General features: G+C 41.1%; 1 protein-coding gene across 1 annotated transcript in view; it reads left to right on the top strand.

The window, feature by feature from the left end:
• LOC102426399 overlaps positions 1 to 4,103 on the top strand; it is a 183,442-nt gene extending 179,339 nt beyond the window's left edge. The window contains exons 29-30 of the mRNA XM_023756395.1: positions 1,213 to 1,363; positions 3,973 to 4,103. Of these exons, the coding sequence (XP_023612163.1) occupies positions 1,213 to 1,363; positions 3,973 to 4,103 (282 nt within the window). The remainder of the gene's footprint in view (positions 1 to 1,212; positions 1,364 to 3,972) is intronic.
• The last annotated feature ends 8,902 nt before the right edge of the window (positions 4,104 to 13,005 follow it).

Raw genomic sequence — 13,005 nt, 5'->3', positions numbered from 1 at the left:
ATTATAAAACAGTATATAGACATTGTATTAAAATTAGAAAAAGAAAAGGCACCAAGAAGGAAATGAAAATTCTGTCAAAAAACAAAAATCACCAAAGTTATTATAATTTTAGTAGATATATTTATGTGGTTACTATAGAGTCATAATTTTTTTGTCATTGTGATCATAGTAGATCACAGGGCATACACAATTTTGCAATCTGTATTATTCACCTAAAACATTATTGTGACTTTTTATCCATACAATTTAATTATTTTCAATGGTATCATTATGTTCTGTCAAATAGATGGATTGTTATTTATTCATCCTATTTTCTGTTGTTTGCCATTTAAGTTGTTTTTAAATTTTTGCTATTACAAAACATACTCCAATGAACACATTTATATGTAAATCGTTAGTTAATTAGAATTGTTTGCTTTTCTTTTCCTTGCCCATGTCCCTTTTTGGTGATGTTTTATATTTACTTATTATTTTTTTCTATGAAAACTTACTTTAAAATGTTTAATTTGTTTATTTTTCTGACCATTTTTGTAGAAGTTGAATTGTGTTCTAGTTGTCTTACTGCCTAATATTAGTCATGTTATGGCTTTCCCATAGTGAAGGAATTTACTTCATTCAGTTCTTAATCTGAAATGTATGTAATATGGTTTTGACTTTTTGTGTACATGAGAATATCTTTTGTTTTCTATAGCCAAAAGTAATAATTTAGCTGGATATTGAAATTTTATGTTAAAAATCTTTCCCTCTAAAAACTTCATAGACTGCTTTATTTTCTTAGAAACTCATTGTTGCAGAAAACAGGTCTAAACATAATTGAATTTTCCCCCATGTCTGAAATTCATACTTTTCACCCAGTTATACTTAAATTAACTTTGACTTATTAACTTTGACTTATCCTGCATTAACCTATTTGATCTGAAGACATGGCCTGTTTGGGACAGGAAATTTTTCTTCTATTTTTTTGATGATTGTTTAAGTGTAATTTATTCTGGATTCTTCTCCAGTAGCCCTGACGTTCCTCATTGTTCAAGCACTTGAGTGAACTTTGTATGTTTTTCTCCCCATCTCCTTTTATATCTCTTTCTAACAATTATAAGTAAAACGAGTGTTCAAATCAGGACACTAGTTCCCTTAAAAGAGTTGAATCTTTAATACTTAACTATGTTGTGACAATCCACCTTCCAATGCTAAGTGTGTACCTTGGTGTCTCAGCTGCTAGATGACTGCTCGGCTCGTCTGAAGATGGCCCGCCCAGCCAGCACCCTGTACACCCCCGGGGGAGAGCTGATTCTGTCCTGGGACCAAATAGAGCGAGACATGGTCATCTGTGTGTCCACAGGACATGGCTTCGTAACCCAAAAAGGTGTGGTGACAGTTTCTTTCCATCGTTTCCAAAGAATTAAATCATTCAGTATTTTCTTCCAAGAATTCCTCCTCTACACTGTTCTATTCCATGTTACTAAAGTTAAATGTATAAACTTATGACACTGTTTGCTCTAAAGAATTCAGAGTTTAAAAAAAAATAAAAATTCTGTTAGTCTTGTGCCTTTTCCAAGGGGTTCATTTGCAGGGATTCTCAAGGGCCTAATTTGAAGGTATTTCCTTAGTGCTAGTATGAACCCTCAGGAAAGTGAGGCTCCATTGTCTTCCTACTTTTCAAATTATTTAAAACTTAGTGTTTGCTTAATAACAACTATTTGGTTTGCAGATTTCCTTTCTTTTTAAAAAATTTTTTGTATTGATTTCAGAGAGGAAGAGAGAGGAAGAGAGAGATAGAAACAAGCATCAATGATGAGAGAGAATCATCGATCAGCTGCCTCCTGCACACCCCACAATGGGGATCGAGTCCGCAACCTGGGCGTGTGTCCCAACTGGAATCGAATCATGACCTCCTGGTTCATAGGTCAATGCTCAACCACTGAGCCACGCCAGCTGGGTAGATTTCCTTTCTTTAGTAAAAAGTAAATATATGCTCGTTTAATCATTTTGTCTGTTTTCTGATAAATTTCTTTCATAAATAATAGTGGAAAAGAACATGTATTTGTTTTTAAACCAACTGTTGTCCTTTATCATATTTATCCTGAGGAATTTAAAGCCCTTTTTGATAGGTAAGCATAGATCAGCAAAAACATCATTTTTAGGAAATTCTGAAGAGCATTGCTATCACTCTAAAGACATTAAAAGAATAGGAAGTGAATTATCTGGTTTTCTAAAGTAGTAAAGCTAGATTGTTTCTTTTAAAAGGTCACCATAAAATGATTATTACTATGTTATATATAAGGTACGTAAACCAAAAACTTTTCAAACTGTCATAATTAGTTCTTTACATTTAGTCATGAAGGAACAAAAGCATAGGAATGAAGACTAAAAAGTAGGGAAACAGGAATTTATTGGGATGACCAGAACTGTTTTGGGCGTGCTACAACTATTCCTCTAGCACCTTCCTGTATAAAGGAAGAGGCTCCAATCTTGTATTCTTTGAATTCTATTGTCCCTGTCACTCACCATTACCCAACAGCTCAGCTCCTGCAGACCCTTATGATGTGGTTCCTTGAAAGAATATGCCAATCATTGGGGTTCTTATCATTGGTATTAGTTGACAGCTTTGTGTGTTCCCAAAGTGCATAGCCTATAAAAGAAACCCTTCCGGGTTCCTTTCCTGAAAGAGTTTTCAATCTAAGTATATAAACACACTTGAAATATTACAACACAATTGAATAGTAGGAGGTACTTACCAAGTCCCTTCATTATTTACTGGTATGCTTAATCTTTCATACTCTTGAGTTGGCCTTCTGTCGTCTGGACCTCAGCCTCCTGGCCTCACTGTGTTCATTGGACCTCTCTGATAAATAAACCTAAGAATGCTGCAGTCAACCTAGCCAAAGGGTATCCAAAATACAGTGAGAAATGTAGGCTGCCTTCCCGGAGGCAGGCTCGTTACCAATAAAAACTGTGAAGGGAAGAGAGAAAATTGGAAATGCAAATATCACTCTCCCTACAATTTCCCTCTCTGTTGGCTCTGTGAACCTGTGACTAGGTTGTGTGGACAAACGTTTGTTTTTGCATCTTCAGTTTTGTAAGCACGTGGATTACTATGATGTGAAAGTTGATTCTTTTTTATGAAAGTGGGTCCCCATAGTACCTGCGTATGGTTAGTGGTTTTCTGCAATTGTCTGAATTCTTTCCAGTAAGTGATACGTGTTCTAAAAAATCTGATTGATAACAGACTTTTAATTTAATTGTACTTTAGAAACTTAGTTTACTATATGAGTGCTATCTCATTGTTTTTTTTCTGAAAGAATTAAGTTAGAAATAATTATTTATAGAAATCTAAATATTCAGAATGTTTTAAAAGAGAGAGAAAGGCTACCAGCATGTATATACTTATAAAGGGACATTTAATTAATTAAAAACTTCATTCATAATTTTTCTGTGGCTTCTTGGCTTATGTGTAGTAGAAAATAAGACAGCCTAGGAGTTTCAAAACTAATACTTTATAATAACTCATTTTGTGTACTATAATGTAAAAACATTTAGCACGTGGAAGTTAGTCATCAAAAAATCACATTGGGTTTTTGGCAAAACAAATCCAATGCCATTTGAATGGTTTCTTTCATACATACCCCTGACAAAATTAAAAGAGTGCTTTATGCCATTTGTCATGAGATCTGAACTGTTCTCACTGCTGTGTTTACCATCTTCTCAGTGGGTTCAATTTTTAGACCACTCCTAGGTTAGCTTTCAGTTCAGGCTTTATAACATGCCTGGAAGGAAGCCCTCTCCAGCAACTGCCATTGGGTAGAAATCCCAAGAATGTTAACACATATGTGATGTGATAAGAAGTCAAGTGTGTAGTGAGAGTCCAGCATGGAGTCAAGGATTTCTGAAGAAACTTCAGTGTTTCATTACCCTGGACTTTTAATTATTTTCCATAAATGCCTTGACTTGCCTCTCAAAATATTTTTTTAACAGAGTTAAAACAACTGATGGAGGTCAGAGCCAATTATGCCAGAATCCTAAGGCAGCAGGGCCCTGAAGCCACAGACATCGTGGTGTCTCCACCCGAGAAGCTGCAGTCTCTGGTACATCGACTCAATTTCTAGCAGAGCCATCATATTTTGTGCTGTATTTTGCCTGTGTAGCCTATATATGTGTACTAGTATACTTGCTTTGATGTGATTATTATTCATCCTTTTTAATTTTTTAATCCTTACCCAATAATATGTTTTTATTGAGAGAGAGAGAGGCATTGATATGAGAGAGAAACATCAATTGGTTGCCTCCTGTAGGTGCCTGGACCAGGGATGGAACCCACAACCTAGGTGTGTGCCCTGACCAGGAATCGAATGCATAACCTTTTGGTGTAGGGATGACACTACAATCAACTGAAACACCCAGTCAGGGCCATCCCCCGCCCCCTTTTTAATCTTTATTGTTGAAAGTATTACAGATATTCCCTTTTTTCCCCATTGACACCCTCTACTCCCGTACCCCCTCCTGCATTATTGTCTGTGTCCATGGGTTATGCATGTATGCATAGAAGTTCTCTGGCTAATCTCTTCCCACCCCTCCCCATCCATCCTTTTTAATTTTATGCTGTCTCTCTCTTTAAAAAGCTATTACCTTTACATTTTACGTAGGGCAGCATTTGACTCCTCAACCCTATTCCTGGAAAGGGAACAGAACTAGACAAAGTAATGCCAGTAAAATAACTATTCTAAGTATATTTTCTTCCAGGAAAAAAGAAAGAAGACTACTAGTTACTATTGAAAAATAACTTAGTGGTGTCAAGTTTTATTTATATTTAAATAATAAAATAGACTCTTTGACCACCTACCATTAAATTTGACCCAGACTGACGTTTTTTCTGGCTCAGCCACCATATTTTCCAAATCTCCATGTTAAAATCCTGTATTTACTGAATGAAAAGGAAATGGCTGGTAGCCACTGAATGCCACGTCGTGAGTCAATCTTTCCTCCTCCAATTTCCCCTGGGTTTGGCCTGTAGGAACAGTGTAGGACTATATAGGGCACGGCTCTATGTTGTGCACAAGAGTGAAGCTGCATAATTGCGGACATAAGCTCAGTAACCAAAAGTCATGGACTGTGTCCTTGATACAGAAACTCTGGGAGAGGCTACATGCACTATTTGAAGAAAAAGTCATGGAATGATTTTTTTTTAATAGCAGGGTCAAGGAAAATTCTTAGCAATCTTAGGTGTCAGTTTCTTCCTGCGTTGATGAAAGAATCATTTTTTAAAAATAGCAGTGACAAATCAGAGTTCGGTTTCCGGTCTGGGTAGAACATTTCCAGAGAAATGCTCTTTTTCGCTCTCTTCCTCTGAAAGCCACTCACAGCTCTGTCTGAATATAAATTGCAGCCTGGCTAGGTGTGTACAGAATGGCTCAGCTGGGCTCACTCCTCCATCCACCACTTTAATGTGATGCAGGGAGGCAGTAGATCATCTCTGCTGAAGGGGGCTCTGGGTAACCGCTGCAGAAGGCCCAGTATTTACTCCCTGTCTTCAAGTCAGTGGGGCTGCAGGAATAAATTGCTGCCGCCTCCAACCCCGCTAAAAGCAGAGCACAGTGAGGTGAAATTTCCCGTGTTACCTCCACAGCAATTTGCCCTTTTGCAGACATTTTCTCTACATACAGTGGATGTTAGAGATGTGAAGGCATTCCAGAACAGCTTTGTGGAGCATAGAAAGAGAATATTGCATTTTGTTTTGTTGTTGTTCTTCTTTTTTTTAAAGAAAGTTCAAACAAGAAGGGTTAAGAAATGCACTCCCAGTTATGAAGTAGGCTAACAAGATTCTTTTATGTTTACTAATTTAAATTTTTTTCAATTACAGCTTATAGTCCATATTATTTTATATTAACTTTAGGCGTATAGCATAAAACCAACAGGATTCTTAACCTGCTGAGCCCCTCCTTAGAATGACAGGATCACAATCCTCATAGTCACAGAGCATTTTATGTTTTTTCAAAATATCTTGAAAACAAAGGCATTTCTCTAGGAGCAAAAGTACCTATCATTTTGCTGCCACACATAAGTTGATTTGCAATGAAAATGGCATAATTTCAGCCTAGATCAAATGTGCAAATTCCTGTGAAGTCTTCACTGTGGCACGTGAATACGCCTGAAGCGAAAATTGGTAATATCACACAATGCGTATCAAGTACCAGGAGACATAAGGCAAGACTCTGCACTGAACTTTCCTATTACTAGTAAATGGGATTTTAGATGTAATATAACAGTCATCAACACATCACACTCCACCAGCAAGGCAGCAACACTGGCTTCGTTGACGACGGCTTGTCTAGCTTAGACTAAGGCCAGCCCTGTTCTTTCTTTATTACTGACCTTCCTCTTTGGTTGGCTGGAAGGTGGACTGGGGAGCAGTTACCCCACCTTCAGCAAAGACTCTGGGATAAGATGACTGCAATTCTGTTCAGCCCTCCTAGGCTTTTAATAAACCCAGTAATTTCCTTTGGGGCCATGTTTATCAAATTTGAATCAGCCTCATATGTATAAGTCACATTTCAATATTTTTCTATCAACTGGAAACCATTTATTATTAAAGACTATAGCAACCATCCTCAAGTCCATGGCTTTCTCCAGAAATGTATTTCCTGCTGGTTCTCAAACACCCTTAAGGTGATCCAGATGTGATGAAAAGGCAGATCAGCATTGGTGATTGTCCTGGGGGGAAGAACTTTTCTAGATGTTTCTGCCCTACTCTAGCTTTGGTTGCCTGGTGAAGTGTTGGAGTGAAGTTGTATGTTTCTATGCAAGTGAACTAAAACCAATATGGCTTTTGACAGCCATTCTGAGATTAACCAACAGCATTTATAAGTAAGGATCATTTTATCTGGGTGCTTATATCAGCTTTATAAAACAGGACACATCAGTAATGAATCAAAATGCAGAGGTAGTTTCTTAAAGCAGTAACCTTGAATTTCCTTTTTTTTTCTTGATTGTTCATAAAAACTAAATATTTGTTTGCGGGTCAAGAGAACAAAGCAATAAACAAACAACAAAAGGTAAAGATACACCTGTTCTCTTTTAAGAGAGAACCACTTAGAAATTTCGGCCAATAGCTGTTGCAGCATTTGTGTGCTAACCTTTAATAATAGCCCAGGTGTGCTGAGGGCCATTGAGATTTGCGATGGACCAAGGCAGCACATTTTTCCTGGCATCATTTGGAAGAGAGCGATCAAAACCCACAAGTCTGCGTTATTCAAGGACATTACAAAATCCGATGCAAATGTCCTGGGTTAAGTGGAATTTGGACCCAGTGGCGCTCCTCGGTTGTTTTTATTACATCAGTGTCTGCAGTTCCCGCCTGCCTCTGAGCACATCTCAACCCCTCCTCATAGGTGAGCAGAAAGAACGAGCAGCAGTTTTGTTCTCAGCACAATAAACTAGAATTCGGCGTAAATGACATGGTTGGGGCTGCTTGGCCAGAAGCAACTGCAGAGCAAGATCAACAAAAACCACTCAGGAGAGGGCTGATGAAAGAAGTGGACCGGCCGTGGACCGTGGGTGCTCAGTGGGTGCCTGCTGCCCGCTCTCATATTTTCTAATTCTTCCCGTCTGTGATGTGACACTACTATCCATAGGCTGTCACCCTGCACCATATGTGCAAATGGAAATATATGAGGAGTGAGGAAGTGCTTACATCCATGGTGCAACTGGGTCGGGGGAGGGAGGAAGAAAGGAGACAGGAAATTATATTTATACGGCAAGGAAAATGGTGATTCTGAATCGGACGTGCTATCACTCATTATCTGCGGTATCCTGTGCTGGTTTATGGATAGATACAAGGTGCAGTCAGCTGCTGGCTCCATTAGGTCCTGGCTTATCAGTCCTAGTGTGTCCAACTTAGGAATTACTATTGGTGTGTTGGCCTGGGTGAGGATGTGTCAGGGCCAGCCTGACAAGGTTGAGCCGGGCTGAGGCAGGGAGGTGGGAATTGAGAAAAGAAAGAAAGACAGGAAAGCGGGATCGGGAGGACTCCAGTTCTCTCGATGAACTGAAGCAACTTTATTAGCCACACAATCCTATTTATACATAACACACTGAATAGGAGGTCTGTCAAGAGGAATGTATTCTTTGTTCCTCTTAATCTCTAAGGGAGAGACACAGCAGAAGGACAAGTTCTCAGTACAGCATATCTCAGTAAATAGTTACAGACTTCTTGGTAAGCTATGAAAGGCTGTTCTCATTCTACAAATGTTGCTCTCATTCTACTGATAATCGCCATCCAAACAAGTCTGGGAAAACTGTGGGTAAGGGTCCCAGCCTTGCTAGCCCCTTCAGGTGCAAGGACCTTGCCAGCTTACATCCGGCCCCCAACAAGGATGGTCAATAATGTCAGCTCTGTCAGACCAACTGAGGCAGCTGCCAGTCATCTCTAGGTGCCACCACCAGCAACTGTTATAAAGGAAAGTGCCTAAAGGCACACTCTCCTTAAATAAGCCTGCGGACTGAGTTGGAAAGGAATGGAGGAGAGGAGGGACCCCAAGAAATGCCAGGGTTAGCACCCCGCAAAGCATAAGATTTTATTATATTGCTTTTTAGATTTCTACCACACTCTTCCTTCCTGTCCTCTTCCTCCTCACCTTTTGACTTCTCTCTTCAGTCTTCCTTGCTTTTCTCTTCTAAGGACTTTTAAATCCCATCTTTTATCTTAAAAACAATCGTTCCTGAGCCATTCGTGGGTCAGCAAGAATGCTTCCTTCATATGCTTCTCAAAGTTTAATGTGTGCACAGGTGTGATAAAACACAGAGTCCCAGACTCGAAAGCAGAGATTTTTATTTGGAGGTGGGACAGGTAGTTTGCATTCAACGAGCCTCTGGAACAGAGAGCGGTAGCTGACCACACTTGAGAAGCCCACCCAGGAGTTCTGTGCCCCCCAGCTGGGCGTGGCCCAAGCGCTAAGTATGGTTTCAAGAGCCCTATGGACACTGTTATTCTCATGTTCAGAGGTTATGAAGGCAAGCACTTGCTTCTTTGTGTAAGAGTCTGAGTCTAAATGTCCTCACGTTTACTCATCACCATTTCCTTGAGAAGTAATGGAAATGTCCTTGTGTCCAGACCACCCACCCAGAGATTATAACCAGGCCCAGACATTGGAGGCAAATCAAATGAGTTGAGGTGCTAAGCTTCCCATGTTAATTAAGCTGCCTTCGGTGCCGATGAAATCTTAAAGGTCACAAGAATAATGTCAGGGTTAGGATACATTTATAAAGGAGCAGAGTCATTTTGAGGGTGGGAGCAATAGCCAGCTTCCTGGAGTTTTCTTAGGCATTCTTATTGCACAAAGAGGAAAAGCTTTGGAACAGGGGCAGGAAGGGGTCCTATTTTCCAAAGTGACCCTTTCTCCACTGTAGGAGCTTCTTGCTGGGGGGAGACTACACCTCTCTGTCCTGTGCTTGCTCTAAGTCCTGGCAGGCTCATCGAAAACTATGAAGTTCCACAGGATATTATTTCATTTCATAATAAGTGCTCTTAGAAAAATTAATTTTCAAAATAGTTCTCTTGCCCCATAAATGGAATCCATATAGGTTGGGAGATAGATACTTTCCTTAGAAAACAGAAAATGAGTTTTCAAGGAACTAATTCTTATATAAATATAGCCATGTACTCACTGTTCTGAGTGCTGGGCATGCAAAGGTGTATGCGATAGCAGTGTGGCTATGTGGACAGTGCAGAGGTCTTGAACGTTGGTGTAACGGGCATGAAGCAAGGGATGGGTGGGCACACGCCGGTTCTGGAGGGCTTCGTCAGTCATTCTAAGGAGTTTGAATTTTTCTTTTTTCTTTTAAAAAATATTTTTATTGATTTCAGAGAGGAAAGGAGGGGGGGAGATAGAAAATCAATGATTAGAGAGAATCTAATCGGTTGCCTCCTTCGCACCCCACACTGGGATCGAGCCTGCAACCCCAGCATGTGCCCTGACCAGGAATCGAGCTGTGACCCCTGATTCATAGGTCGATGCTCAACCATTGAGCCATGCTGGCTGGGCTGAAATTTTTCTTTTTTTAAGTGCAGTGGGGAGCCATCAAAGGGAACTAATATAAAAGCCGGACTAGACCTTTCATATTCAATTAAGCACTCTCAGGTTGGCAAGTTATGGAGACACATTCACTCCATTTACTTCATCACATGTATTATGACGGACTGAATATTTTGTCCCTCCAAAACTCATGTATTAAAATTCTAAGCCCTGATGTGATGGCATTAGGAGGTGGGGTCTTTGGGAAGTAATTAGGATTAGATGAAGTCATGAGGATGGAGCCCTCATGAATAGAACTAGTGCCCTCATAAGAGAGCTTCCTTCCTCTGCTCTGCTCTCTGCCATGTGAGGACACAGGGAGAAGTCAGCAGTCTGCAACCCAGAAGAGGACTCTCACCACAACCTAACCAGGCTGGCACCCTGATCACAGACTTCTGGGCTCCAGACCTGTGAGAAATAAGTTTCTGTTGCTTGTAAGCCTATGGTACTTGGTTACAGCAGCCCGAACTAAGGCATGCATTACCACATCAATCCACAGACTATTACACAAGTTTGTTATAAAACAAGTCTTGCACTTGTTGACAAGGCAGTAGAGACTGACTGAACTTCCTTTATCACATGGCAATCTAAAGCAATGTTGACTATGATCCCTTCTTTGCTAGTAGTAACTTTCAAAACACTCCTAAGGCCTGATAGAGTAGAAAGCATTCTTCTCTCATCAGTGCCCAGATGGACCCTTCACTGCTGGCTGCCTCTCTGCTGCAGGCAGCCGGGCTTGCAAGGGAAGACATGTCACCCCCTTTCACAAGTGTGATGATTTGTGGCTGAGACGGGAGAGCCTGCTCTCTGAACCACATGCCCCCTGGTGCCGGCAGGCTAAGGAAAGATGAATGGCATTATAAGACAGACATCTGAATGTTTCATATTAAATTAGTCCCACAGAGCGCCCAGAATTCTCATTCCATAAATCACCAAGTAAAATAAACTCACTCCCAGGTTAGATTGCTGTGACTCTGGCCTGGGGTGTCATAGATAATCTGAGAACAGTTAAACATTTGTCTGAAATAGTAATAATTTTCAGCATATTTACTCAGTGACATGGAGGTGACCCAGACTGATCTCTGTTGCCAGAAACAGCATGTAAATGGGAGTCAGCCAATTTAGGAGATTTCCAAACACGAGTCACTGCTCCTCGCCCCCTCCACCTACTCGGAAACTGCCATGAGCTGCTTAAAGAGCTGCTGGGGCTGAGATGAGCAAAACTCAGCACCCCTGACAGTAGGTGTGAAAGAGCCCTGATGTGCCCACCCCTTCGCTACATTACTGTTGCAGCACCATCTTGAAATCCACGTTTACCTGGCCTTGCTCTCAGCATCACAAAGCTGGGAGGCACCTTGATTCCACTAAAGCCACAATTCTCTTCAATGACAAAGGTTTATTCTGAGAATAATTTACCTCTCCATGGACCTATTCTGGTTCTTCCATTGCTGAGCAGACACTGTAGCTACAGGGGGCATAATAGAATGGAAGGAACATTAGACTGTGGTTTATGAGATCATTCAGCTTGATGCTAAGTTGTTGGGGCTCCATTGAGCTCCTGCTTCCTCTTCTATAAAATGAGGAATGTAAAGTCTTCCATCTCTAAAGTCCCACCCAACTTTAAAAGTCTGGTTCTGATTCAGTAGTGAGATTCAGTTAGCACCCCAGGTGACCTTGGAAGCCTATCTCTCTGCTTGGTCAGGCCTTTCTATAGGTGTTCACTAGGACCTGCATCCAGATCATCTCGACCCTCAGAAGCCCACTTTAAATGTTGTCAGAGTGACAGAGGGAGGGATTGGCACAGCTGAGTGGTGGCTCAGGCCTGGAGGTGGTTCCTCCCAGGGAAAGATCTCTGGTCTTGGTGTGAAAGGCCTGAATTGGGTCTTGCCTCCTGTTCTGCTGGGCAAGCCCTTTGATATGAGGATCAAATCAGAAACATGGAAGGGAAAGGCCACTAATGCTGCTGAGTGTCTACTCGCACCAGAACCCATGTTGGCCTTCTACACTGTTGTCTGTTTCATTCCATACTCAGGGCCGCCCTCAGAAGTAGATCTGTTTTCTACTTCCACTTTCACATTTCACAAATGGTGAAGCTGCGCTTCTGAGAGGCGAAATACCTTGCCACCAACCAATAAGTGGCAGGGCTGGTATTGGAGCCCAGATCTGCCTAACCTCAAAGCCTGTGCTTTTTCCATTATTCAGTGCTGTAGGAATTTCAGGCATGGTTATTGGTAACACTAAAACTGAGTTCACTGATGCCTTCAAGGAATAGTTTTATGGTCTAGCCCAGTGATGGCGAACCTTTGACACGCGTGTCAGAGGTGACATGCGAACTCATTTTTTTGGTTGATTTTTCTTTGTTAAATGGCATTTAAATATATAAAATAAATATCAAAAATATGTCTTTGTTTTACTATGGTTGCAAATATCAAAAATTTCTATATGTGACACGGCACCAGAGTTAAGTTAGGGGTTTTTCAAAATGCTGACACGCCGAGCTCAAAAGGTTCGCCATCACTGGTCTAGTTGCTGCTGGCTTGAAAGATTTCCCCGATGATGGCTAAGTTAGGCAAAGTGATTTGTACTTGGATGCTCAATCCGAGGTAGGAGGAGCACTGCCAAGGGCACGGGAGAGGCCCTGGCCAGCTCATCAGGACCCAGCAAGCCATCAGGGGTCTCATTTCTTACCCCAATGGCTGTATTCATCTGTGTATTAGTTGCTAAGGCTCTGGTAACAAAGTACCACAAACCAGAGGCTTAAACAACAGAAACTCATTGTCTCACAGTTCTGGAGGCTAGAAGGCCAAGATCAAGGTGCCTGCAGGGTTGGTTCCTTCTGAAGTGGGTTTGAGAAAGATATGTTCCATGCCTCCGCCCTAGCTTTGGGTGGTTTGACAGCAATGTTTGGCATCCCTTGGCTTGTAGAATCATCACCCGATCT

This window comes from Myotis lucifugus, unplaced genomic scaffold, assembly GCF_000147115.1.
Source record: "Myotis lucifugus unplaced genomic scaffold, Myoluc2.0 scaffold_92, whole genome shotgun sequence".
NCBI classification, from domain to species: Eukaryota; Metazoa; Chordata; class Mammalia; order Chiroptera; family Vespertilionidae; genus Myotis; species Myotis lucifugus.
The sequence above is the reverse complement of the archived record's forward strand: the minus strand, read 5'-3'. Positions and strand labels throughout refer to the sequence as shown.